The sequence below is a fragment of the Martes martes genome (assembly GCF_963455335.1).
Source record: "Martes martes genome assembly, chromosome: 18".
Classification (NCBI taxonomy): domain Eukaryota; kingdom Metazoa; phylum Chordata; class Mammalia; order Carnivora; family Mustelidae; genus Martes; species Martes martes.
In genome coordinates this window covers 38,370,959-38,398,911 of record NC_137906.1, presented here as the reverse complement: position 1 = coordinate 38,398,911, position 27,953 = coordinate 38,370,959, and the positions used below count along the sequence as shown (strand labels likewise).

Sequence of the window (27,953 nt, the reverse complement as noted above, 5' to 3'; positions counted from 1 at the left end):
TCGGCTGACACGCTGCAGGGAGTGAGACGGGCCCTCAGTTGTCTTTGCTGTCTTCCTGTAGGAGGACTCCGAGGACAGTGAGATTGACATGGAGGGGGATGAAGAAGACGACGATTTGGAAGATGAGAGTGTTGCTCTCTCGCCAGCTAAGCCCACTCGAAGGGTCCGGAAGCCTGAGCCCCTGGATGAGAGCGACAATGACTTCTGACCCATTTGCCCAAAGGACCACACTGATTAAATCCCTCAGATCTATAGGTAAAAGGGAAGTTGGAAGGTTAGGAAGGAAACCTATTTTGTTCACTAAACCAGCTGGACTCATTGTTAATGAACACCACCTGCTTGCTCTGTAGCCTCCCCTGTGTTACCCCGCAGAGCTTCAGCGAGAACTGAAGCCCCAGATGGGATGTGGGTTTGGTCTTACTTGTCTCCTGAAACGTGGGAGATGCGAGTGTTCTTAGAGGTGCACCTGTTTGGGACAGACACCCCAGGAGAAGTAAGGGATGGCGGCATCGGGTCTCGGCTATTGTTGTGATCTGTTTTCCTCTCACAGTTGGGGGGACGGACATGGGGCTGGGTGCCAGGACTCTTTAGGAATTGGGGGGGAGAGTCCGAGTCCTCCTCACCTGTACAGTTTGGGACACTTACTGTACATCGGCTTTTAACTCTAGCTTTTATTTTGTCATCCTGTTTTCTTCTGTATGTTCACAATACCAAGCTTTAAATGTATTTTGCTAAAATGTTCTGAATGAACTTTAGCTAAGTTAGATGAAAACCCACTGTCCTTAAAGATCAGGTAACAGAGATACGCTGCAGAATATAAATGCTCCATTTTCTCTCAGAAGGTTGGCATTCCTCCTTAGGAAAGCAAATAAAGAAGTGTTCGTACACACTTGTGTTTCTGACTCTTAAAAGATGAACTGGAATGCGCTAGATTGAGTAGCACTAGAATAATTAGCCTGGTGTGAAGTGAGAAGTGACAGATGGAGTCGTTTTGTTTTTCTGATGTGGAAAACACAGAGCGGTTTTCATTTGTTTTTCAGTTCTAAAGTCAGAAGTTTTCCGAAGTTATTTAATTCATAATAAATGTATTTAATTCCATATTTTTATATCATTATATAAGTCTTACTTGAAAGTATAATTACGTTGTTTATTTGCACTATAACGTAAATACATAGAAGTTCATAGGTTACTGTGGTACACGTAAATTTTTAGGAGACGATGTGACAATTATTTCTATCTTTGCTTTTTTCTCTTTCTTTTCCTAATTCCTACATAAGAGATTACCCCTTTTTTAAACATTAAGCATTCAGTTAATTCACTGGCGATCTGAGATGTGAATGATGAGGTAACAGGGAAATGGGAGTGTCGGGAGCCGCGCCGACCCCTCAGAGGCTGTGGCTTCTGAGGTGTGGAAGTCACCGCGTCTTCTTGGATGTTCTAGTTTGGGTTTCCTGAGTCAGACCTGCCTTATATTTAAAAAAAAAAAAAAAAAAGGCATTTCTGTCTTCCTTACATGGTGCTTGCTTCTCGTGGCCATTACAGCAAGAGCGTGGCCCGCGCCGCAGGTAACCCCCCTCCACAGATAGAGGTGCCCATGCAGTGGGCGGTTTATTATTTTACCTCCTTCTGGGTCATCCTTCATCCCTCGGTTACCTGATTTGCACAGTCTCACCGTGGAATGGCACTTCCTTGCTCGAGCAGCTTCTGTCAGCCAAGGAGCTTTAAGCACTGATCACAGTTACTAATGTCTGTCTGTCCCTCCTGTGACAGACCCAGCAGTCAGGTTGTGCACGTGCCTTGGGACCTCGTGTCATTGGTTTTGGCCAAGCATGAGAGCAGACTCGGGCCCCAGAGAAGACGGTGTGAGTAGGTCAGTGGAAAACTGGTATTTAGATCATTGTCAACGGTTGTTACTGTTTAAACTGTGTAATTAAAGGACCTCTTAAAATGCTTTACAACATGTATATTGACAGACATTGTAGAGGGATTTTTTAAGTCCTTAATTTTTATTGGCGGCAGCAATGAGAGCAAAGTCCAAGGACTTCCAGTGGGCGATTCGAGAACTGTTTCCCTTGTAGCCGGGACGGGAGGAGGACCTGCAAGCGCCCTTTCGGTAGCATCTTAACTATAATTGTCAGTGTCGCCCGTCTGAAAGGAAGCGGAGTCCCTTGATGACAACAGCACGCTGCGTGAGTATCCCAGCTGTTGGGTTGGCCTGGGGGGGGGCTCTTAGGTGCCTGAACCGGGCCTGGCAGCCTTGGAAGAGAACTGAAACTGCCCAGAGCAGAAGCCCTTCCTTGCAGTAATGGTGTGACCAGAACAGGGAGCACAGAGCGCTCAGGAAGGAATGTCATCAGGGAGACACGTCTCTGATGGGAAACCTGGGGGTCGGAGACACAGTGTCTGACTTTACACTTCTGTTGGGCAGTCTGGAAAGGGTTAAGCAATAGTAACATAGAAAATTAAGTTTTTAAAAGATGCACTGTTAATTCTAAAAAGAACAATACATTAGATAGGAGAGAATGGCTCAGGAGTGATGAATACAGGTAAAGTCATAAGGTGAACACAAATGATTTAAACAAAAGTCATACTCTAATAACTACGTTGGAAGGACAGAGAAACAAAAGGGGGGATGTAAGCTGATGGACATCCAAGTGCCCTTTCCCGTATAGAAGACAAGAGATAACCTCTAAGATGGTAAGAAATAGCACATATAGGACATTTAGTTTGGGGAGTAGGGGTATTCGGAGAGTGGAGGGACAAGAGAGAGGCTGCCATTTGCCCTTATAAGCCTAGTAATTTTTGGTTTTTCAACTATGTGTTACTATGAATGTTTTGATGAATTTTTGTAAAGGAAAAGGAAAGGGTAAGGGCTGGAGGCTGAGGCTTGAGGATCATTTTCCTGTGAGAGTCCTCAGGGGAGAACGTATGCGATGGGAGGAGAGCCGAGAGGGAGGCCTGGGAAGTGCCTGTGTCTCGGGGGCAAAGGCCACAAGGGGCCAGAAGAAGAGACTGGGACAGTATTTTCTAAGTTTTCTAAAGTGACTGTATTTTACTTTAATAATGAGGAAGAAATGTTTTATTTCCCCTTAAAGAGTGTTGAAGAAGAGGGGTAGCGCAAAGTGGGGAGGACTGGAAGGTTGTGGTGTGGAAGCCGAAGCAGGGGGGTTCTCCAGACAGGGGGAGGCCGCAAGTGCTACACCCTTGTCGTAAATGAGCTTGAGTCCCAGAGGCCACTGAATTTGGCAGTTAGGAAATCTCCCGTGACCTTAGCCAGAGTCAGTCCGGTAGCCAGTGATGGGCTGTAGAGAACACAGCGAGTCCTGACGAGTGTTCAGAAAGGCGGGCGGTCACAAGAGAAAGGAGGGCTCGGCCAGGGTCATTCTGTTTTAATCCGTACTATGTATTGAAAATGTATGCACCAGATAACCAGCTGGGCTGATGCTACCATTTGTTTTAAAAGATTTTATTTAGGGGCGCCTGGGTGGCTCAGGGTTAAAGCCTCTGCCTTTGGCTCAGGTCATGATCCCAGGGTCCTGGATCATCGGGCTCTCTGCTCTGCGGAGAGCCTGCTTCCTCCTCTCTCTGCCTGCCTCTTTGCCCACTTGTGATCTCTGTCTGTCAAATACATAAAGAAAAAAAATTTTAAAAAATAAATAAAATCTTTTAAAAAATAATAAAAAATAAAATAAAAGATTTTATTTATTTTTTTCAAGAGAGAGCGCATAAGCAGGGGGAGGGGCAAAGGGAGGAACAGACTCCCTGCCAAGCAGGCCCGATGCGGGGCTGGATCCCAGGACTCTGAGATCATGACCTGAGCTGAAGGCAGATGCTTAACTGACCAAGCCACCCAGGTGCCCCATGATGCTACCATTTAGAGTGAGATGGCTTTGGTTGATGTCACGATCTTTTACACCTGGATTTCTATACTGTCTGTTGTAGATAAGGCCCCGAAATAGATTTTTGATTTGGGCATCAGGTAGAGTACCCAGAACATGGAGACATTGCCTCAGGAGTTGGGCCACAATAGCCTTAAAATGACGATGTCTGATCCTGGCTAACGAAACTTAAAACAGCAAGCTTTGGAAGGATCCAGCTGTTTCTAAGTCATGTGTCCCAGGATTAAGCTCAAGAATTTGAAGGAATATAAAATAATCTATGGCAAACAAGATAAAATTCCCAATATCTGGTGTCCAATCAAAAATTACCATAATGAGAAAAATCAAGAAACAACCTGGAAATAACAGATGTTAAATTAGTTAAAAAAAAAAAAAAGGACATTCAGATAGTTTTTAACTCTCGTCTCTTTACTGAAACTCTCATCTCTTTACTGAGATGGTGGAGGAAGGTTTGAGCATATTGAGATAAGGAAGACGTAAGGACATCTCAGAACTTCTGGAGGTTAAAAAAGTGAGAGAGAGACTGTGCCAACCAGGACTGAGTCACGGCAGAAGTGAACAACATACCGGCCCTGAAGACACAAGAGTTGGAACAGTTCAAAATGAGAAAACGAGAAGTCCCACCGCCGTGGCTGTGGGTTTCCTGCCTCAGTGCAGTTCCCCTCTGTCCTGCCCTGTGATGGTGGAGCCGTTCCTTGTAAGATGTCTCTGCTCTGCCAGCCGGCAAGAGCGTGGGCCTTGTCAGTAGGCTGCTAGGGAGACTTTGGAGAAGGAAGGGGCCTGCCTTCCCATTTTGGTGCAGTTGCTCTTCGAGTCCCTGGAGAGCATGATTTTTTTTCATGGCCCAGGGTTTGTTTGGCGCTGGATTCCTGCACGGCACAGCTCTCTCCACCGCTGGGCTACCGCAACTCCATCCGTCAAGTTCGAGACTAGGTGGGCGCAGCCAGACACTGCACACATCAGAAGACAGTAGAGCAGCATCTTGAAAGTACCAAGAGCCAAACACCAACCTAAAATTCTATACCCACCAAAAAAAAAAATCTTTCCAAACCCAGCAATCTGAATAAATACAACACAAGACCCACATTCAGACGTCCCCTGTTTCCAGATAACTTTTCTTTAGAGCGGATTGTTTTTCTTCAGTCAAGGATCCAATCAGAGATCTGGCAGTAAGGAGTAACGTCTCTTCGGTCTCCTACAGTTTAAAATAGTCCACAGCCTTTTGTATTTTTCATGACCCTGACAGTTTTGAAGAGGTTAGGCTAGTTTTTATTTTTATTTTTTGCAGAATGCTGCTCGATTTGGATTTTGTCCCAATTTTTCCCTCCTGATTGGGTTCAATTCAGTGTCTTTGGCATCGTGTGTCCTCCAGGCCTCCCATCGGAGGCCTGTTGTGTCCATCCGGCCCCTTATCGGTGATGTTAAGTTTAATCATTTGTTAAGAAAGCATTTGCAGAATTGTCTATCTTTAAAGATACCTTTTTCCCCTTCGGAGCTACTCCTTCTGGGGTGAAATTTTGAGGCTGGGTGAGTATCTTCTCCCTTGATAAGACTTTCATCCATAGTTTTAGCATCCATCGAGGATTCTTGCCCAAATACTCAGTTTTAAAGGCACATTTAGAAGAGTGCTTCCTGTTCAAACTTTAAAGGGAGAATTGCATCATAATCTTCATAAGCATTCCCCTTGGTTGTTTAGTGGATGAGTGGATGAGCTGCGGCGTCCATTGGGATCTTTTCCCCTTCCTCACAGACAGACACCGAGGGAACCTGTACCACGTGGAGGCCCAGCTTGCTTGCCTTCCTGGAGAAACTTCGCGCACAGGAGTGCTTTGGAAGCCCGAGTAGAGGAACATCATGAAGACATCCACATTGACCGTGCTGTTGATAACCCGCGTGCCAGACCCCACGTCACGTCTGCCAGACAATCCGTGCCTTTGAGAGATTTTGTAATGGATAAAAGATGGCAAGAAGCTTGGACAACTTTTTTTGTCTTTTTCTCCAGAATCCTGGAATGAAAGCCTTCATTTCTCTTCAAAAAAATTCTCATAATTTTTCCATGTGTCTCTAAGGATCATACTCCTAAAACCTTGTATTCTTCTTGAGAACAAAGAGGTCCCTTCTGTCACCAATGCCAAATGGATCCCCTGTATAGGCTCGAAGATGGCAGCTCGTTTCAGAGTGGGGGGATGACTGTGACCAGCGGAGGAGGGCAATAATAATGAAAGTTAGGGGCACGTGAGGACCTCCAGGTATAAACGAGTTCACACCGGCTTCTTACCTGCTGAGCTTTAAGGCCTGTGTCATTGATGGAGTCCTTCCCTGCTCTGCGCCGTAGCAGAGAATCCCGCTCACCCCTGCCGGGACTGACCCGGGTCCAGGAGAGCTGCTCGTGACCTCTTTGGCAGCACCTTTCCTTCCTCCTTGCAGGAGACCAGCTTCTGTGTGGGTCAGCATCACTCCCAGACCACAGGAAGGAGCCCCGGGAAACGGTCTTTCCAGCCCAGAGCTTCCCGCTGCTGCTCTGCCTGTCCTCCCGCCAGGTCCACCAGGAACTTGTTTTGCTCACATTTCAACAGTGCACGAAGGAGCGTTTGTCCTGATAGCCTCTGAGATCATCCTGGCACCAGATTCCCCAATGTGGTTTCCCTGGAGACTGCAAAAGAAGGATTAGGACAGGGCTTGGGAGATGGGCCCCAGGCCTAGAGGCCTGCAGGTTCATTTCGTGAAGAGCACGAAACCCAGAGCTCCAGCCAAGCCCTCCATGCTTGCAGGTCCCTCCCACGGAGAAGGCCAGAATGGCTCCCCTTACACTGAGTTTCTCTGCAGAGCTGCCGAAAGGCTCGGGAGTCGGCCGGCTCCGAGAATTGGGTGGAAGGCAGAGCCCACGCTGCGAGTCGCTCCAGGGGCGAGCGAGAATGATAGGGAAGGGCAGGTGCTGCTGAGCCCCACTCACTTGATGTGCTGGAGGCCATGGTTTCCAGACAGTGCGGTGGCAAGGCATATCGCCCCGTCCATCCCCAGGGAATTCTCTTGAAGGCTAGGCAGAGGAAGGGTGGAGACACCACTGTGAGCCATTCGGCACGGAAGAACCCACCCCAGGAAGCAGCACTGCATTATCTTGGGGGGCCGTGGAGGAAATACGTGCTTCTGGAGCTGATCCGTCCACAGCAAGGGGGCATTTACCCCTGAGACCGGGGCCTACAAGTAGCCCGGGGGTCCCATCCAAGTGCCATGGAAGGTGCAGGGGCGCAGGGGGGTGTCTACAGCCACTCACTTGAGTCTTCGGAGACTTGAGTTCACCTTCAGAGCATTTGCCAAGGCTTTGGCCCCCGCCACCCCGATGGCGTTTCCTCGTAAGCTGTCAGGAAAGATACGAAGCCTGAGGCACAGAGTCAGCTGTGGGGTGAAGGCAGTGCCTCTTCAGCTGGGCATGGGCTACTGGGTAGAGGCCGCATGGACTCAGCCACCGCGGGGGTGAGGTTGCTCCTTTCTCACTCCTGGGCACCGAGTAGAGATCGGCTCTGGGGAGCAGGACGCAAGGAGGGGTGAAGCTGGCCTAACCTGGGTGGTTTGTTGGAGCCCTCCTCTTCCTCCGTCCCGAGGAAAGGAGAGCGGGGCTGAGACGAGAGAGGCAACACTCCGTCTAGCAGTCCCCACATGCTCAACGTCCCAGGACCACAGGAGCAGGGACCACCGGGACATGCCTGAGAGCCCCCACTGGGCTTAACCCCCTCCCCCAGGAATTTGGATCTTCTCAAAGAGATCAGTGGCCAGGGACCCCTACCCAGGACTTCGGGATGTGTGCAGCCTGGCCAAGGCCAAGGAGAGCAGGTCCGTAAGGACAGGAGGCCCCTCAGTAGTGACTCCCAGGGAAGAGGTATGCAGTGGGAATGGGGAAGCTGGGGCATGCTTGATCTAACTGAAGATGTTTAAATGATTTGTGAGTTTCCATGTAAATTGATCATTTTTTTCCCTTCTACATCTTCATTTCCAATCAGCAGCTTGGCTCCTTTGGGCAAGAGACGAAAGCCGCAGACTGGAATACTTACTCGAGAATCTCCAAGGTTCTGTTCACGGCCAGGGCGTCCCCTAGCGCCTGGGCCCCCCGGGAGCCAATGGAGGCCACCTGCAGACTGTAGGAAGAGATGATTTCGATGGGGAGAGGCAGGGCCTCTCCAGCCCGCACCCGGCCCGGCCCAGCATCGAGGCATACTTGTCCTTCCTTTTCACCACCCCCGGACTTAGGGCTGAAAGTGGCAACGCAGCACTGAAGTTTGTTGGCCCTTGATCTGTCCCGAGCGCGCTGCCTGCACTGTCTGGCGCCTGGGACAAAGCTCTGGATGCTCCAGATACAGCAGGGAGAGGTGGCCTCCTGGAGAGAGTGAGGGAGAGGCCTCCCCGAACCCCTGCTTCTTGCTTTCCACCTGTTTGATGTCCCAGTTGCTAACACTAGGAGAATCAAACACACCTTCCTTGACTGGAAAGCAAAACCGCTGTGTAGCGTGACAGCATGGCCCGGGGCCGGCCGTGCATGTCAGCACTTACTAGAGCGCAGTGAGGGCCGTGTTGGCCTTGAGGGCGCTGGCCACTGCAGAGGCGCCTTCGTCCCCGATGGCGTTCTCCTGTAAACTGAACACAGAGCGTGACCCCTTGGACCTTCCCAATTTTAGTCAGACCACACACACCGTGGACTAGACTCCCAGGGTGGCCTTGGGGATAGCTGCCCCCCAGGGCCTTGTACCTAACATGCAGAGAGCTCCGGGGTCTCCATGAACCTGGACCACCAGAGGCAAACAAGAAAAGGGACACGTGGGAAAGGGACAAAAATGGGTGTGCCAGCCTCAGAACTAAGTCAAGGCCCTCAATGTCCGGCCATTCTTGCCGGTCAGCGTTTTACATCTTTTTTTTTTTTTCTTCTTCCACTTTGGAGTAAAGTAGTTGGTCCTAGAGCAGGCAGTGGTTAGGAGTTTAATTCGGGTGGGCGTCAGTGGATTAGGGGAGCGGTGTGCGTTAGTCATTTTAACAGACGTTTGAATGTGTTTTGGGTCCCCACGGCTGTCCAGGCCCAGGTCCGTCTCGGGTGGGCAGTTGTGACTGAACGAGCAGGCACCAAAGGTCACGTGCCGATGCATGGAGGACCCGGCGGGCTCTCCCACCCTGGTGTGGTCACAGAAGCTGCCAGAAGAAATAGGTCTAAACCAAAACCTGAAGGATGGGATGGGGGAAGAGGCCCAGCACAGCCGCCAAACTCAAAGCAATCCAGTCTGGTCGTGGGGACAGAGGGAAACGGGGACATTGGGAGGGGAGCCGCAAGTGGGGAGCCAGAGCAGAGGCGGTGTTGGAGCTTCACGACTGGCCGGTTGTGTTCACGAGGTGGGGGCAGAGAAGCAGGCTCGTGGGCAGGTAGCTGGGGCAGTTTGAAGTTCCCACACGGTGCCCAAGGGGAGGTGCTGAGTGGGCAGGAATGACGTGGGTCTGGAGCTCCGGAGAGAGGTCTGGGGGATAGACTTGGGGGTACCAGGGCTTTGAAGGCAAGGAGCCTGGGAGAAGAGAGCTTCTGGGAAGCTTCTGGGAAAGAATGACCACTCAAGAGAAGACGGCCCAGGGCAGAGCCCTAGCGAACACCAGATCATCAGAGGAACCAGCTAGAGGTGGGATGTCCTGGTGAAAGACAGAGTTGCCCTTCAACCCAGCCGTTCCACCAACAGCTGTGTGGCCACGAGAAGTGGAAGCACGTGCTCACAGAAGCCTGTGCACGAACATCCACAGCAGCGGCACTCGCAAGAGCCGAACAGTGACAACAACCCACATGTCCATCAGCGGATGAGTGGAGAAACCCAGTGTGGCCTACACGCACAGCGCACTAGGATTCAGCCGCAGGAAGGAAGGAAGCTCTGATTCGTGCTGCCCCCCACCCCCCACCCCGGGTGAGCCTAGAAGACGTGACACTAAACGGAAGACCTCGGTTGCGAAGGCCACATACAGTATGATTCCATGTGAATGAGACGCCCAGCGCAGGTGACTCTAGAGACAGAGCAGGTGTGTGGCTGCCAGGGACGGGGCATGGGGGCGGTGGGGAGTGACTGCTAATGAGTCCGGGTGTCTTCTGGGGGTGATGGATGGTGGTGAAGGTTGCATGACTGTGAATATACTAGAAACCAGGGAATTGTGCGTCTTATATGGGTGGGTTTTGTGGTACATGGATTATGTCTCAGTAAAGCTACTAGAGCAGACGAGAACAGAAACGGCAGAGGAGGCTGTGTGCCCGGTGGACACTGAGCTCTCAAATGTCCTTGCCCCCCCCCCCCCAGCCTTCCTGCAGCCCCTGCAGAGGCCCCACTTACTCGAGGCTGGTCAGGCTCTTGTTGAGCTGTAGTACTTGTCCCAGGGCCTTGGCAGCACCGGCCTGAATGAAGTTCCACTGCAGGCTGGGCAGAGACAGACACGTGTGACCCCGTGGCCCAGGGCGGAGCCCAGGAGGGTCTGGAGGTTCTAGAAAGAGGGGACTTCTCCCGGGAGGGTCTGGCAGTAGGGAAGGAGTCCTCGCAGGACAGGGTCCTGGCCACTGATGGGCAGAACTCCTGTAGCCCACCTCAGGATTAGTTGAAACAAGCACTCTGGTTAAGGGTGGACACAGGGACAAGTTCAAAGACTCCAGATGGCCTCTGCGTGATGCTTGTGACACTTGGAGGCATGGCGTGGGTGCCCACCTCCCACCATTGGCCTCTCAGTGGATCAGCCCCAGGAAGCAGAGCAGGGGGCAGGGCACAGCCTCCTGGAGGCCCCCGAGGCCATGTCGGGGAAGGGCCCCAAAGCCAGACTTGTTCTCCTGCACGCGCTGGTGTACGGCCCTGCAGCTCTGCGGAGGGGAGCGGGTGGTGTGGGGGTGCCGGAGACTCACTGAAGGGACTCGAGGGCCTGGTTTTCTTTCATTGCCACCGCGATGGCCTGGGCGCCCTGGTCGTGGAGGAGGTTGGCTGTCAGGCTGGGAGGAGGGGAACAGGAGTGAGTGAGCAGGAGCTACCCGGCCGTGGAGTCCCAGACTTGCTCACCCAGGAGTCCAGCTCCCCTCCTCCCTGAGGACCAGCCTACCTCCTGTCTACTGAGTACCTGTGTGTGCCAAGCACGTGCCTACGGCTATTGTACCGAGTCCTGACGGGCACATGGAGAGGGGGCCCAGTTCAGCTCAGTGAGGCTCCGAGCCCTGTACTGAGCCACCCCTGAGACCGGGCCCTCCCACATCTCCCTGGGGAGGGGCTGGGGCAGGCAGCGTCCCCACGAACCTCATCCACAGGTAACTAGGGCGCGAGAGTGCAGGGGTTGGTCTGCACTCAAGACCAGAGGCTCGGTCTCCCGGCTGCCCCTCCCCAACCTGGTCCTTCCCCAGCCTATAAAGTGGCAAGGCCGTGAGGGTGTGCCCTCCCCGTCCCCGTCCCCAGGGTTCCAGGTAGGCGAGGCCCTCAGCTGAAGGGGCGGCCAGAAGCCCAGCCTGCCCCCCACTCACGTACTCCAGGTTTTTCAGGGTGCTGTTGATGGAGAGAGCTCGCGCCAGCTCCCGGGCTCCCTCTGAGCTGATGGAGTTTTCCCGCAGGCTGGGGAGAGAGGAGACCCTGAGCCGCCGACCAGACGTGTGGGCGCACTCGGGGAGACGAGCCCTGGCGCTCAGGCCCGGGGAGCCTCAGCTGGGACGTGGGCCTCTTGAGTGATCACGGCCAAGGTGTGAAGAGCCTCCAGCAAGCCGGGCTCCCACGGCTAGCCAGCCAAGCGTGTCCCCTGGAGGACCGCCAGTGGGGGGACCCGTCGGGAGGAAGAGGATCTGTTAACAGCCCCTCAGAGGTGAGGGGGCTGGGGGCAGGCTGGGCTGCCTCAGGGGCTGGGGTGCCGGAGGGAAGCCGCGGAACTGGGGAGCTGAGGGTCCCGGCTGTCCCCTGCTCTTCTGAGAGAGCAGGCAGTGTGCGGGATGCCAGGCTGCGGAATCAAGCTGCCCAACCGGAGAAAACTTCAGGACAGGCCCGCAGTGGGACGGGTGGGCTTCCTTCCAAGTCCCAAAGTCCTTTCAGACCCCTTGGCCAAGGGGACCCCCCAGCTCAGAGGGAAGTCGGGACTTACTTGAGGCTGACGAGGGTCTGGTTGGCACAGAGGGCTCCCATCAGCGCTGCCACCCCCACGTCACTGATGGAATTGCTCTGCAGGCTGCAAACAGAGGACAGGGCGCGCTTGGGGTGGCCGTCCCGGGACCCGCAGGGAGTCCCTGCTCCAGCCTGGGGGCTGCCGGCGTCAGGTTCAACAGAGCTGGGGAACCCTGGAGCAGATGCCGCCCCACACTGCTCTGCTCATCATCCCTCTTTCCTGTCCCCGTCCCCGAGGTTCCAGACCCAGGTCGGGGCTGGTGGGTCGAGCATAATCATCCTCTGAGCTTAGACTCTGCCTTTGTTTGAGTGGTTCCCAGTCATCTGGGGTCGGAGGGTATGTTGTGTCTGTAGCCCCCGGAGAAAGTGGCACAGGTGTGTGGGCACAGTGGGGGGAAGCACTGAGCTCTCCCCTTGCCCACCAGGCCGCTCAGCTGATACCCTCTTTAGCCACCTGTGCCAGCTTTTCAGGGGCACTCGGTGCTTGTCACTCCGCAAACTCCACCAGCCTTAGCTGTCCAGGGAGATGGGGCTGGTGCGGTGGGATGGACCAGCGAGGCGGGCATGGGGAGAGACTGAGCTCACTGTGTGCCCAAGGCTGGTGGTTGGTTGGGTTCTGGCAAAGTTGTGGTCCTGACTGACAGCCCAGCCCTCCTTCTCGATGGGGAAACCAGGGGAGTCACCCTCTGCCCACGGCCACTCCTGGAGGGCGGTCAGGCAGACTCACTCCAGGCTTTCCAGGCCCTGGTTCACCTTCAGGGCCTTAGCCAGGGCCTCCGCACCTCTGTCGCCAATGCTGTTACTGGAGAATCTGCAAGAGAGGAGACCAGGGTGAGCTGGTTTTCTGGAGCAGCCTAGCAGGGTGGGGCCCGGGCTCAGGGTCCACGGTCCAGGGTAGCACCCCAGGGCTGTGCTTCCTGTGTTGCATTAAGGGTGCCCAGTGCACAGCTTGCTCAGCTTCAGTCTGAAGCTGGTGGCCTCTGCGGGTGACCTGTGCTTCCCTGTGGCCCGTAAGAGATCGAGGGAGCAAAGTCCTTGACTCCCTAGCAGGGGGCAGGGCCAACTCTTGAGTGATACTGTCCGTGAAGGTAGCCAGGAGGTGTCAGGAAGGCAGTAAGATTAAGTCTGAGACCGTCCCACTCCTGGGAACCCGAAGTCATCTTGCACCCACACATCCATCTCTCCGTCCGTCCGTCCGTCCATCCATCCTCATGCTCACAAATATTGATGATGGGCTGGGCACTGTGCCAGTCACTGAGGATGCAAATTTGGCCTTTCTGCATTTCTCACATGAGCTCCTTCAGACTGCTGTTCTGTTTCAGGGTATCTGCCATCTGCTGGGCTCCCACGGGCCCGATGGTGTTCTTCTGTAGGCTGTGGGAGAGAAGGGTCTTTCAGCAAAGCTGGCCGCAGCCGTTCCCACCAGGGACAGTCTGGTTGAGGGCGAGAGCTCAGAGACTGCTCGAATACACTCTCCATTTACCGCAGCATTGGCACAGCAGTCTCTAGGAAAGGTCTGTGGGCTGTTGCCAAAGTGATGTCAGCAGACTGACATCATTCTGGGGGGGGTGTCGGAGGCAAGGACAGCTGGGCCTCCCCTTTCAGAAGCTGGAAGCAGTGAATAGAGGACACAGACCATCCAGAACCTCTCAGGTGGTGACTTCCACATGCGAGTCCCGCCGGCTCCTGACCTAGTCAACGCTCCCAACACCCAACGGTCTACCTCCCTCTAGCCCGACCAGCAGCCTTCCTCCCAACCCTGCAGTCCTCCCGAGGGCAGACCCTCCGTGTAGGTTCTTCTCCAACAGCTGCTTCCCTTTACACCAAACCTGGAGGGGAAGATGTTGCCAAGAACCCCTGTGCTTATCCTAGAGGACAGGCAAGGCAGGACCTGTCTTGTGTCAGGCTAAATACATTGTAAGCAAAAGGGAACTTGCCTTGGTTCTAAAAGGAAAAGAGACCTCCCTTTCCCTTAGAGTGTTTCTTTGAGAAAACTTGCAATGATAAATCTGTCCCTTTGAGAAGTGTATAAGTCTTTTTAAAAGCTAAATAAATCTCTTGCCGGATTTACAGCCTATAGGGGCCTTGGAGCCCTCTCTTTGAAATATACACATCAAGGAAGATAGCATGACTCCAAGTTGTCCTAAAGACAGAAGTTTGGTTTTTCCTTTGGATAAAGGCAATTAGCAAACAGATGGCTACCCCAGCTACCAGGCAAATTTAAGAAAAACTGTGTGCGACAAATGGTGCTGTCCAGTCCTCTCACTTAAGAACAAGTTATCTTGAGAACACACGTATCATGGGTTGTGTCTGCCTGGCTGGAGGAAAGGGTGAGATTTCTTGGTCTTTGCCATCTGGTTGTTGGATGGCCAATGGTGTGACTGCGGTCTAGTTGAATATTCGGATAACTAAGCTGTTTCATTCTTTACTGCGTTTGTGGAGAGGATTCTCTGCATTGGCAGAAGGCTTTATCTTTAGTTATTTTCCAACACCTGTTCTGTGGAAAAGCAGTGGACATCAAGATTTCCAGGACCATCCAAATGGGTCAGAAAGCCTCAGGTCATCTCCCCAAGTCATCATTCCTTGCAGAAAACAGACAGAGAGGCCCTTGGAGGAGGGGAGGAGAGAAGAAGGGGGCCCTGTGCTGGTCCGCGCGTCCACTTACTGCAGCACAGAGAGGGTCCGGTTGGCGGCCAAGGCCTCCGCCACGGACCTGGCTCCGTTATCCCTGATGGCGTTGCTCTGGAGGCTGTGGAGGCGAGGGAGAAGTGCGTCAGCAGCGGTGCCCCTGAGTGTGTCCAGTGGTGGCCTTAACCTCTCCTGTGGCATTACTGAGGCCCAAGGGATGAGGCGGAGGGACTATGGTCGGGGAGCCACTGAGTGCTGTGTGCTCTCGCTCCCCACCACACAGGATTTGGGAACAGTTGGCTCTTCCCAGTGCTGCTCTGGCCTCAGGATTCCCTCTGGGTCTCTAAGCATTTGTCTGTTGATGGGGAACAAGGTGCCCCGGCATCTCGGTAACAATAACTAGGTTATCAGTAGTCTTAACTGCCACTAAAAGCCACGGCATCCAGGTGTTGACAGGGACATCAAAAAATTGGAACCCTCACCCATGCTGGTGGGAATGTAAAAAGGGGCAGACCTTGCGGAAAACAGTCTGGCAACTCCTCAGAAGGTCAAACAGAGCTACCACATGACACAGCCAGGTCCACTGGTAGGTGTCTGCCCTAAAGTAATGAGGACAGGTGCTCAAATGTCCGTGCACGACTGTGAGCCATAAGCCAAAGGATGGAAACAGCCCACGTGTCTATCAGCTGATGAATGGATGAACTGTGGTCTGTCCATGCAGTGGAATATGACTCAGCTGGAAACAGGAATGAAGCGCTGACACCCGCCACTATGTGGATGAACCTTGAAGACACGATGCTCAGTGACAGAAGCCAGACGAAGGGGTCTTACTGAAGGATTCTATATATGTGAAATCTCCAGGGTGGGTAAACATGGAGACAGAAAGCAGCAGTCCCCGGTGGCTGCTCGGGAGGGGCAAGGGGAGGGGGAGGCAGAGAATGGGACGTGATTGCTGATGGATACAGGGTCTACTTTTCGGCTGATGGAAATATTTGGGAACCCGATAGAGGTAAGGAATGAACAACTGTGAATGTGCCAAGTGCCAATGAAATGTATACTTTAAAATGGTGAGTTTTACCCCAATAAAAATAAATGAAAAAAACAAGTGGCCGCACACACTCAACTAGGGATGGATACAACCCCAGGCCCCTAAAAGCACAGGAAGCCACAGGAAGCAAAGAATATTCTGGAAGATGGGCTTTCCAGTGTCCTGGAAAACACCTCAGGGGAACATTCTGACACTATGGCCTTGGGGTATCCCACTCAGTGGAGGACAGGAAGTCTTCCTCATAGATTATCTCGCCTCTCCTCCTCTGTACAACCCCACGCTACCTTCTCCATCCCCTGATGAGGCTGTGAACACAAGGACAATGACCAGGGAAGAGCTGAAACCTGAAACTTGCGTAGGATACAAGATCAGGTGGTGTCCGCTTAGATGGGAGCCAGTGCAGCATGGCCACCGTTTCAGATCAACTCCACGGCTGGCACCTGGGAGAGGGTTTTTTGGGTCCTCTGCTGGTTGCGTTGGGACTGGGAGCAGACAGCACATACCTCAGAAAGGCCAGAGTGCGGTTAATCTTCAGAGCATCTGCCAGAGCCTTGGCCCCTTGAGGTCCAATGGAGTTACTGCGGAGGCTGACGGAGGGGAGAGAGAAAGAACTGGGGTTTTTTGTTCTTTTTTTTGTTTTGTTTTGTTTTTTTCTGTTTGTTTTTTAATCCAATTCCCAGGGAGAAAAAAAAAAAAAGAACAGAAATTACCTGACCTTTAAATCTATCCTCCTTGAAAATAATGTATTGGGGTCTAGGATTTCATGTTTTACAGGACCCTTATTTAGGTGAACAAGTAAGGAATTTCCCAGTATGGCCCCCATGTACGGGGAGAAGAAAGCAGGGTCTGATGGACTGGCCTGGACCAGGTGGGGAGAGCAGGGAGCATAACAGCAGCTGCAGGACCGAGATCCTGGGCCTCCCTGGGTTGGTCCCAACCGCTGAGAAGGAGCCAGGACTTCGCTAGCTTTGCTGTCCTTCCACCCCACCCGGGGGAGAGCGTGGTCTGGGGGACTCCATGAGACGGCTCTCAAGCTGTCCGGGGCCCGATGGTGGAAGGTTGGCCTCGAGTCCTACTTACTCCAGAGAAGTCAGACTTCTGTTGACCAGGAGGGATCTGGCCAGAGCTTTGGCCCCTTTGTTACTGATCTGGTTCTCAGCCAAGCTGGGCAAGGAGAGGGAGAGGAGTGGTTATTGCGGATCTCTAAATCTCCTTGCCTCTTTCTCAGCACCAGGCTTGTGATCCAAACCTCTCGGTTTCACCAGCGTCACGAGGGCCTGGACGCAGGTGGAGATGAGGCGGGACCCGGCATGGACGTGCCCAGCCCAGGAAAACCTCTGGGCCAGGTAAGGGAGGGCCCGAGTGGGGGGACAGACCGTCACACAGGCAAAGAGCCTCAGGGCCAAGTTGGGCCAGAATCTGGCACAGCAGCTTCTACACAAACAGAGCGGCCGAGAGCCTGGGCAGTGACAGAAGTCCCCGGCAGAGACCCCGCCCAGCACTGTGCTGCAGGACACCAATGCAGAAGCACGGACGTGCAGCGTTGGCCAGTCCCCGTGGTGTAAAATACGCCCACATGGCCATTTCACACACTCCCAGCTTGCAAAAGTTCCTAAAGCTTTAATAATCTGCTCTTATGAACCGGTGGCTGAATTCACAGTTCTGGCTTACCACTGGCCCCAGCCCTTTTTCTAATGCAAGAAAGGAAGAGGGTACTTACTACAGAGCTAACTTGAAAGTAAAACTACCAATAACCAAAAAATGCTTGTGTCTGCCCTGTAAGGGTGATTTCAGGACGCAGCTGGTGGACCATGAGGCTTCCTGGACCCAGCTTCAGAAATGGTGGCTGTTGAGGTTTTTCATAGTTTCTTGGGCATTTAGAACTGTGGAGCTTCCCTGGGGATGCAGGTAGAATCCCTGGTGCCTTCCAAGCTGTGTCTCAGGGGCCCCTGGTGTTCATCGGAAAAGCCTCAGGAATCCCTAGAAGCTGAGGGGGAGCCAAGAACCCCACTGCTTCCAACCTGAGCACCTCCCAACTGTCCACCTCTTACTGGGGTCCTGCCTGGTAGACCATTTTTTTAAAAGATTTTTTTTTTTTTATAATTGAGAGCAAGTGAGAGAGAGTACAGAGGGAGAGCACAGAGCCAGACGAGGGGCTAGATCCCAGGATCCTGAGATCGTGACCTGAGAAAAGACGCTCAACCGTATGAGCCCCCCAGGTGCCCCATGATCGACCGCTTTTAAAAAGGGTTCTGATGCTTAACCCCCGAAGACCGTTCATCCCGACCGCCGCCTGCATAAAGGTTCTTGAGTTCCAGAATGCTTCTGTCCCCCCTCCACCCAGGACTTCTACAACGTTTTATACGTAATGTTTCACGAGCCACGTGTGTATTCTGAAGTGTGCCTTGGACATTTCACAGAGGGATGTGGCCCTGAGGACCAGCTACGGGGAGGTGAAGAAGAGCATGTGGCCACAGAGGAAATTTGGGGCTTTTGTTCAGAAAATATTCTGAGTGTTCTCCAGATTCCTTTATGCAAAACACTAGAAGTTGACTATTTGGCTGAAGGCTCCCATGAAGGAAAAAATAACGAAAAGTTGTCGGTATCATGATTCTTGCAAAGGGACTGCATTTTTATATCTGGGCCAAGACAAATGGGTAACCAGTTCAGCCAGCCGAGATGATGGCTGGCCCTTGTACGGTGCCTCCCCTGCGCCTGGCATGGCCTTACACTTTCCTTGCATTAAGCTGTTGGAGCTGCTCGACAACCCGAAGAGGCAGTTAGTATGCAGAAAGGCTTAACCTGGCCCCCAATTCCTGAAAGCTAACCTCTGTTTACGTGGGGAACTCACCCCCCACTCTGCCCCTTACAGTAACAGCTTGACCCCTGGAGGGGCTTCCCTGTGGGCGGTCAGGCGTGTCTCCATGCCCAGCCCCCCATGAAAACTCCATGGACAAGCCTGGGTGAGCCTTGCTGCTGGGAATGCTCGATGTGTGCTGTCACACGTGGTCACCGAGAGAGGGAGACACTGTGTATATGACCACACTGGGAGGGACAAGCAAAAGCTCACCTGGTCTCCCCGGGCCTGCCCCATGCACCTTCCCTCTTTGCAGATTTCCATCTGGATCTTTGTGGTGTGATGAACCACAATGGTGGGTACAATAGCTTTCCGAGTTCTGTGAGTCCTTCAATTGAATTATTGAGCCTGAGGAGGGTCGTGGGGAACCCTGGACTCACAGGTACTGTTGTCACCCCATTTTCACCCTCTTTAGGCAGAGAGGTGACTGTACAGGGCCACACAGAGCCCACCGCTCTCACCGCTGCCCCCGGTTGACTTCTTTTTCTCCTAAATCATCTCACTTTTGTTTTTGTTTTCTCAGATAAAGATGATTTCAGAACCCAGAGGGAGGTTTAGTGAGGATGAAGAATTCGTCTCTGGATCCTGTGCCCCAAACTCACCTCCCTAGTTCGAGCCACCCCCAGGTCATCCATCATTTCAGCTCCAAACCCAGGTGTTACCCCAATTCAGAAATGTTATCACAAGAAGAGGTTTCATAAGAACAGAAATTTCCTTTTCTGCCAGCATAAGACTTTCATCTAATTACAACATTAAAGATGCAATGTTTAAATTGTGTTTTCTTCATTTAGATAAAAGTTTAAATTTAAATTCAGTTTTCAATGAAAAACTTTGAAATTTTATTTGACGATGCGATCGTGTGCCTCTCGTACTATTTTGAGGTCCAACTTTGAGAGAGCTTAGAGAAGACCCGGCCTGACTCCACATCAGAACGTTAAGTGTTCGGAGACATCCTTCCATGTCCATGAGAGCATCTAACCCTCACTACATGCTTTCCCTTTTCTCACAGATGAGGCACCTGAGCCTTTGGAACTTTCTGGAATGGGCGGAAATAAGCAGCGTGCGTCCTGAGCCACATGCTTCAAAGGCACCTCTCCCTGAAAGCATCCCCGGCCACTTGAGCAGGGAGGATGGGAAAGGAGCCCCAGACCCTGTGCAACAGGTGGGCATTCTGGACAGGGGCTCCTGGGTCCGCATTACCTGATCTTCTGAATACGACAGTCCTTCCCACTCAGCACGCTGCTCAGCAGTTCCATCACGGGGTCCTGGAACTGGTTGCTGTCCAGCCTGCGGGAGGAAGAACGACTGTGAGCAGGACCAGCGCCCGCGGGCAGGTGGAGGCGCCTGAGGCGCCCCGGCCGACGTCTCCATCGCGAGGCAGCCCCTGGCAGGCGGCTCAGGGGTCCACGCTGGCAGACCCACCGCCCTCTCCGTTTTCCTGAGCGGGTGGACTGGGAGGCTCAGCGTTGTGAGCACCAGGATTCCTACCTGGGGTGGGGGGTGCTTCTCAGCAGCCCCTCACACCCTGTGAGCCTGCGGGTCACAGGTTGCTAGCTGTCCTTCTCCTGAGGACGTGGCACCTGCTCGCAAGTCCGGAATGGCCCTGGCCTTGCAGCCTTCCTAAGGTCCAGAGCGCTGGGTGGGCCCTGGACTGGGGGTGGGGTGAGTGGGTGTGGCCTCCGTCAGCACGGGGATGGGTCGGAGGGTGTTGGAGGTCGATTTGTGTTCCCCCAAAGGACAGGTAGGTGTTCTGACCTCCCAGTGCCTCAAGAACATGACCTTGTTTGGAAACAGGGTCACTGCAGATGTAATTAGTTAAGATGAGGTCATTCTGAGCAGGCTGGGCCTGTCGTCCCGCGTGACTGGTGTGCTCATCCGAGGGGGCGCTCCATGGAGACAGAGACACGGAGGAGGAGTCCGTGAGACCACAAAGATGGGAGCGATGTGTGGACAAGCTGGGGAAGCCAGCAAACAGCACGTGCCGGAGAGGGAGGGGGGCTGTCCCTCTGGGGCTCTCAGAGGGAGCTCGGCCCTGCTCCTGCCTCGATCTGGGGCCCTGGCCTCCCGAGCTGCAAGAGAGGACGTTTCTGATGCCTTAACCCACGCACGTCGTGGTCCACCGCGGTTACGGCCGCCCTCGCACGCTGAGCCGGGCGCGTGGTGGACGGGAGGACGCTTCCGGGACCCCCCACCCTCCGCCCGCTCCCCTGGCGCAGCCCGAGCCCGGTGCCCACCTCAGGCTCCGGCAGTAAAGCAGCTGGGGCAGCAGGCTCTGGAGGACACCCTTGCTGAGGCACAGCGACAGGTTGGCCTCCTGGGCGCAGGCGTCCGACACCTGCAGGAGGTAGGCCAGGGCGGCGCGGTGCTGGGGGCCGCCGAGCCCCGCCAGGGCGCCGCTCTCCAGGGCCTCCTCCACGCTGCGGGCCAGCTCCGGGTGCTGCAGCTCGTGCAGGCAGTGCAGGACGTTCACCGCCCGGGCGCACACGGCCACGTCGGGACGGAGGCAGCCCTGCAGGAGCTCAGCCACCTGGGCCCGGTAGGCCTGGTGCTCCCCCTGGGCCAGCAGGGAGCCCGCCAGCAGCGCGTTGACCCTCGGAGACAGGAGCCCCGAGAGGAAGCGCAGGAACACGTCCAGCCGCCCGTCCTCGGCCTGCATGGCCCGCTGGGCTGCGCCGCGGAAATGCGTGAGGAAGCCCAGGCGGGGCCAGGACACGCCTCCCTCGGTGAAGAGGTCGAAGATGGCCCGCCTGGAGGCGCTGTAGTAGTAGGCGGCCGCCACGAACTCCTGCAGGGACAGGTGGGCGAAGCAGTAGGCGGTGGCGGAGGCCAGGGTCTCCTCGCGCCGCAGGAAGCAGCCGCACAGGGCGCTCTGCAGCAGAGCGAGTTCCACGCCAAACGCCTTCAGGTCCTGCTCGTAGAACACGTACTTCCTCCTGACCAGCCCGTGGAAGGCCAGGCGGCCCAGCGTCCCCACCATCTTGCGGCTGCTGTGGGCCACCTGCTCGATGCGAGGGCTCGCCTTGCCCTTCTCCTGCCCGTCCCCGCCGAGGGCCATCCGGAAGTACCAGGAGTAGAGCTCGCACAGCGTCCTTGGGGTCCACGGCTCCGCGTCCTGGGGCCCCGGCTTGCTGCGGCTCAAGTGGCCCAGTGCCAGTCCTGCGAGGCGGCAGAAGGCCGGCACCGTGCACATCAGGTACAGGGCCCTGTCTGCCTGCACCTGCCTCAGGACCCAGTCTGAGAGGGTGTGGTCCTCCGGGAACAGCTCCTCCAGACACGCCTTGATCTCCTCCTCCGTAAAGCCCCGGATCTCTGTCATCCTGTCCACCAGGCCCCCCGGGATCTGGCCAGCCATGCCGGGGCGGGAAGTGACCCAGACGGAAACTTCTGGGAAGAGGTTCCCTCGGATGATGTTGGTGATCAGGTGGTCCACCTGGATCTCCTTCTTGGGGTCTGTGCAGGCCACGGTGTTGGAGAAGTCCAGGGGCGTCTTGCATTCATCCAGGCCGTCCAGGATCAGGAGGATTTTGGGTAGGGCTGCCGCCACCAGGCCGGACTCGCCGGCGTGCGGGAAGACGGAGCGGAGGAGTCTGTCGGCAGACAGCTTCTCGTGGGTGTTGAGATCTCGGAAGGTCAAGGGTAGCACCAGGGAGAAGTCCTTGCCAACCTGTCCCTGGGCCCAGAGGTGGACAAAGTTCCTCACCAGGGTGGTCTTGCCCACGCCGGCTACCCCGATGGTGATGGAGATTCGGGGTGGAATAGACACCCGAGACAGCGGCAGGAAGAGTCTGTCCAGGGCGATGGTCCGAGCCGAGTGCCAGTCCCCACGTGTGGTCTCCACCTGCGTGAAGTCGTGTTCCTTCAGCTGCAGGTCCGTGAGCCCCTCCACCAGGAGGAGGCTGGTCAGCCTGGGCGAGGGGCCGCCCAGCTCCGGGCTGCCCTTTGCCCTGTTCAGCAGAGTCTCCTGGCACTTCTGTTTCCTGGAGTCTGTGGGACAGAGGCCAAAGGGGAGGGCTGGGGAGGACCGAGGAAGGGTGAGGGGTGAGGGGGAGGCCCGGGAGACCCTCCATCTGCCTACCATCACCGTGCGGTGTCCTGTCCGGGGTCTGTGGGGCCTGGGAGCCCTGACTGCTCTTCCCGGCCAGCAGGTCCACGAGGGCTTTCACCTGCCCCGCCGGGGGGCCGGGGCCTCGGCCCTGGCCTGCCTCCCCACCGGTCCGCACCTCCTGTTTCCTCATGGAGTCTGGGATTGCCGCCAGGAGCTGTGAAGAGAGGGCCTGGCATGCTGTCTCCCGTGTCGCCACCCTGGCCTGGGACAGGTGAGTGAGCCTCCGGGGACGGGGAGGCACCCACTCTCTGTCCTTTCCCAGGCTGCTGGTGGCCCTCGGCCTGGCCTCCAGGAAGGGCTCGGAAGGGCTGTTTGTTCCCGGAGGTGAGAGAAGCCCCCGACGCCAGAAGCGTGGCTTAGACGTGGGGGGCCAGTGGATCCGAACCGGGCCGGGCTGCAACCCGGGCTCGCCCACTTACTGGCTGTGTGACGCTGGGCAGGCCGCCTGAGCTGCTTGTGCGCTGGTGTCCTCATTTGTGACCTGGATATAGAGAGGAGGCGAAGGGCAAGTCCACTCACACGAAGGGGCGAATGAAGGAAGCCAGTCTGGGAAGGCAACTTGGCGATCTTCTGGAAAAGGAAAAACTATAGAGGTGGCTGGTGGTTGCCGGGAGTGGAGGGCTGGATTGGAGCCCAGGGGGCTCTTAGGGCAGTGAAGCCACATGCACAGGCCTACAGTGGTGGGTTCGTTCGTGTCTTGGTGTGCTTGTCCAGACTCCTCCAGTGGACAACGCCAGGCGTGTTGCCATTTTCTCAGTGTTTCCCTGGGGCTCCTGACCCGCAACAGCATGGTTTCCTGCAGCCACGATGAGGCAGAGCCGTGCCCCGGCACCCCCTGCTCTCATTCCTTTTCCTGTTGCCAAGGTTGGCTACCCCCATGTGTCCCTCCCTTAGCCAAGGTGGACACTGGAGGACCCCAAGCCCACTGCCAGCCCCTTCCCTGCCTCACCTGCAGCGGGCGGGATGTCCGGCCCGCAGCAGCCCCTCCGCCGGGCCCCACGACTCAGGGGGTGGGGGTCGGCCATCCCTCGTCCACAGGTCTAGGAGAGAAAAGAGGACACAGCACCGGGCAGAGATCCCAGCTACCGCTCCGGGTGGCAGGAGCTCGCTGAGATGGGTCTGACACATGCGTCCCAGCCCTGCGGTTCTCTGGGTCTCAGGGACGGTCACTTACGAGGGGTCGACTGGCTCCAATCCCAAGGGTGCCACAGACTCCCTGACCTTGTATGTGCACGGGGCCTTCCTGGCATTCTAACTCGGGAGGAACCTTTCTACCTGGAAAATGCTGAAAGAAGCTTAGCGGCAAGTAAAATAGCATTTTCCAGCCATTCTGTTCATAGCACTGTTGAAGAACTAACTCGTGCAATGAATTCAGGATGGGTGGTGTCCAGGCCGGCCAGGGGAATCTGGGTGCTTGCATAGAAGGCCAGGGCGAGGCCACACTCCTTATACTTCGTCGGATCCTCTCGCTGTTCTCACGCTTTTGTTCGTCTAAGTGTCAAAACCCAGGGGAGAAGAAACCGGATGGGATCTGAACTGAAATCACGTTCATGTGTACAGGCCGGTGGGGGCGTCATTGGACTTCCTTTGGGTCCTCCAGTGAAAGTGCTTTCCCTCGTGTGGCTCCTGTCGATCCTATTTGTATCTAGATATTTTAAAAGATTTTTAAATTTTTACTTATTTATTTGAGAAAGTGAGAGCAAGCACAGGCAGGGGAGGGACAGAAGGAGAGGGAGAAGCAGCCCCCCTGCTGAGCAGGGAACCCGCCATGGGCTTCAGTCCCAGTGCCCCACGATCATGACCCGAGCTGAAGGCAGACGCTTAACCCACTGAGCCACCCAGGCGCTCCTAGATACTTTTAAATAGCTTTTGTTGTTCTTGTGAATTCTGTTGGTATAAAGAAGATAATTTTTGTGTATTTTATCTCCTATCCAATCAATGTATTAAATAGTCACATTAGTTCCCATCATTTCATGGTTAATTTTTTTTTAAGACTTAATGTATTTATTCATGAGAGACAGAGAGAGGCAGAAGTAGAAGCAGGCTCCCCACTGAGCAAGGAGCCTGATGTGGGACTCAATCCCCGGACCCTGGGATCATGACCTGAGCCGAAGGCAGACACCCAACCAACTGAGCCACCCAGGCGCCTTTCACGGTTAATTCTTACTATTCTATTCTATTATACTATATATACATATATAATATATAATATTATTATTATGTAATTATATAATTATAATTTTATATATAATATCATTTTAATATAATATATATAAATATATGTAATAATATAGTATATGCTATACTACTCTATTAAAATTCTCTTTTGTCAAATGGCAACACTTATCTCAAACAATTTTCCCACATCAGTCAGACGCACTGCTTCCTGCACAGGATGGTGAAGGACGGCAGTCATACAAGGCATCCTCGCCTTACTCCCAGCCCAAGCCCGCAGGCCTGACGATTGTGACGATGTCTGACTAGTTCTCCCCTCTTGAAAAAGACCCCTGCAGTTCCTTGTGTCCCACCACCATTCGAACAACACTACGTGCCAACTCACTGCGGGCTCCCTGCGGTCCAGACAGTCTGTTAAGCGCTTCCTTCGTTTCATCTCTCACCACGACTCTCAATTCATTATCTCTCCCATTTCATGGATCGAGGCTCAGGGAGGTTAAGTGATTTGCCCAAGGATGCATAACTGGGGAGCGGCTGAGTCGCGAGAGAAACCAAGGCTTCACTGACACCAGCCTTTGTGCTGGATAATCGACTGCGTTCCCACATTTTAAAAAAACGAGACATGTCTGTTAAATGGGCACATACCTTTTTAGCAATATTGATCAAGCCCCGTGATTGATTTCCACTCACTCATCCAATCAGCGGGTATTGACTGAGGGCCTGTGGTGTGTCCCAGGCACTGGCAGATTTGAAGGTGAACAAGTTAGACAAAGTCCGACCCTGTGACTGTGGTGGGGGTGGGGGCCTAGCGACGGTACAGGGTAAGGGCGAGGACAGGGCAAGGAGGGAGGGCCCTCTGCTGGTGACCAAGCCCCGTGAATGAGACACAGTGCACGTGGCAAAGCAGGTTGGTGTTCACGGTGGCCAGAGAAGGCCTCTGAGAGAAGGCTACTTAGGAACAGCGATCTGAAGGGTGAGAAAGAGTTAATCACGCAGGGAGCTAGGGGATAGCAAGTGCAAATGCCCTTCGAGATCCAGGCGTGTAAAAACGCAGAGTTGCTGGAGCCTGGTGAACGGGCAAGGGCGCTCACAGATGGAAGGGTTAGCAGACAAGGTCCGCGGGCGGTTGAGACCTGCTCACGGTCTTAAGGACTTCGGCTTTGTTCTCAGTGTGGTAGGAAGCCACTGGAGGGAGTGACTTGATTGACTCATATTCGATCTCTCCTGCCGTCTGTGAGCTGCACTGACAGATTTTCTAGTACTGAGTCAACCTTGGAGACTTGACTGCCCTCCTCCATTTATACTAGGCTGTGTGAAACAGGCTGCCTAGCACGAGAGTAGATACGTAGGACATTAGAACATGGTATAGAGCCCAGGAACAAATACATATTTATATGATGTACACAGGAAGGCGTTTGGTAATGTGGGGAAAAAAATAACATTTTAAATCAGTGGAAATGGTGTTGGGGCAAACTGGTCAGTCTATGAAAAATATACTTGGAGCTCTAATTCATAATGAGTGTAAAATTTGATTTCACTTTGGATTAAAGAATTAAAATTAAAAACATGAAACCATGAAAACGGAATAAGAAAATATGGGAGAATATTTTTAAAATATTCTTTGGGTGAGGAAGGCTTTTTTTTGAAGCAACATGTAAAATCTTGAAATCACAAAGGGAAGACTAACAGACTTGCCTTAATTTAAAATTTCCAAATAACAGTAAAAGCCATCAATAAAATTGAAAAAAAAAACTTTGGTGTGCCCGGGTGGCTCAGTGGATTAAGCCTCTGCCTTTGGCTCAGGTCATGGTCTCAGGGTCCTGGGATCGAGCCCCGCATCCGGCTCCCTGCTCAGAGGGGAGCCTGCTTCCTCCTCCCCTCTCTGCCTGTCTCCCTGCCTGCTTGTGATCTCTGTCTCTCTGTCAAATAAATAAATAAAATCTTTGAAAAACATAAAATAAAATTGAAAAAAACCTCAAGCCAGGAGTCACCCTTTGCAATATACATGAAAGAGCACTAGTGTCCTGAACATATGGAGCTCTCTTGTAAATCACTAAGAAATTAATAAGTAACTAAATAGAATTATGGACACAGACAGATACTTATGGACACAGAAATAGAAAAAAGATACAGATAATTCAGAGAAGTGTAAATGCCCAGGGCATTGAAAAGATGCTCTTTCTCACTAATGATCAAGAAAAAATCAAAACTAGGAACTACTGTTTTTCGCCTGACAAAAATTTTAATGACCTAACAGGCTGCATTGGTGAGAATGTGGGAGTGGTAGGAATCTTAACACAGAGTTGGTGAGAAGGTAAATTAGTATGATTCGGGATTATATTTTGGCATTATCTATTGCTATTAAATATCTTCTGACCAAGAAGTTCCACTTCTGGGAGTTTATCCCAAGGAATTAAGTGGATACGTGCGCAACGATGTGACCACAAGGATGATTCCGAAGCATTCTTTGTAATAATAAGTTGAAGGGAAATATCGAAATTTTTGTTCAAAGAGGTTTGGTAAAATACAATGGAAAACTCTCTGGCCATAAAAAATAAGGTCAAACTGGAGACGCGTTCACAGTGTATTTTTTTAGCTGTGTCATAAAGGTTTTAATTACCCTTTTGAGGTATAATTTATCTACAAAAAATACACCCATTTCAAGTACAGAACTAGATGAGTTCTGACAAATGTTTATACTCCTATAGCAACTACCACACTCAAGACCTTGAACATTTCTTCCTCCCCAAAATTCCCCTCGTGGACCTTTGGAGTCTGTCTCAACCACACCCCTCTGGCCCTGAGTTGCCGATCTGCTCTTTTTCTCTAAGATTAGTTTTGTCTTTTCTAGGATTTCATATAAATAGAATCATATGGATCTATGGGTTTTTTTTTTTTTCATTTAAAAATTGTGGTTAAATAGGGGCGCCTGCGTGGCTCAGTCATTTAAGCCTCCAACTCTTGATTTTGGCTCAGGTAATGATCTCAGGGTTGTGAGGTCGAGCCCCACCTCTGGATCCAACTCTTTAAAAAAATAAAGATTTATTTATTTGAGAGCGAGAGTGCGTGAGTGAGTGTGAGGGGGGAGGGGCAGCGGGAGAGAATCCTCCAG

The 27,953-nt window shown here is 53.3% G+C and overlaps 2 protein-coding genes across 9 annotated transcripts in view; one reads left to right on the top strand and one right to left on the bottom strand.

Annotated features, from left to right (window-relative positions):
• CLUAP1 (clusterin associated protein 1) overlaps positions 1–1,469 on the top strand; it is a 33,123-nt gene extending 31,654 nt beyond the window's left edge. For all 8 annotated transcript variants that reach the window (XM_080829760.1, XM_080829761.1, XM_080829756.1 and 5 more), the window contains one exon: positions 62–1,469. In XM_080829760.1, the coding sequence (XP_080685886.1) occupies positions 62–208 (147 nt within the window). In that variant the 3' untranslated portion in view covers positions 209–1,469. The remainder of the gene's footprint in view (positions 1–61) is intronic.
• A 2,818-nt stretch (positions 1,470–4,287) lies between these two features.
• NLRC3 (NLR family CARD domain containing 3) lies at positions 4,288–22,796 on the bottom strand (the record flags this gene model as incomplete). The annotated part of the gene is given in 17 exon segments (XM_080829754.1): positions 4,288–6,552; positions 6,853–6,936; positions 7,174–7,257; positions 7,949–8,032; positions 8,445–8,528; positions 10,244–10,327; positions 10,801–10,884; positions 11,408–11,491; positions 12,009–12,092; positions 12,756–12,839; positions 13,319–13,402; positions 14,694–14,777; positions 16,208–16,291; positions 16,785–16,868; positions 19,762–19,848; positions 20,796–22,583; positions 22,585–22,796. Coding segments are annotated over 17 exon segments (3,270 nt in total). The 3' UTR covers positions 4,288–6,461.
• Between the last annotated feature and the right edge of the window lie 5,157 nt (positions 22,797–27,953).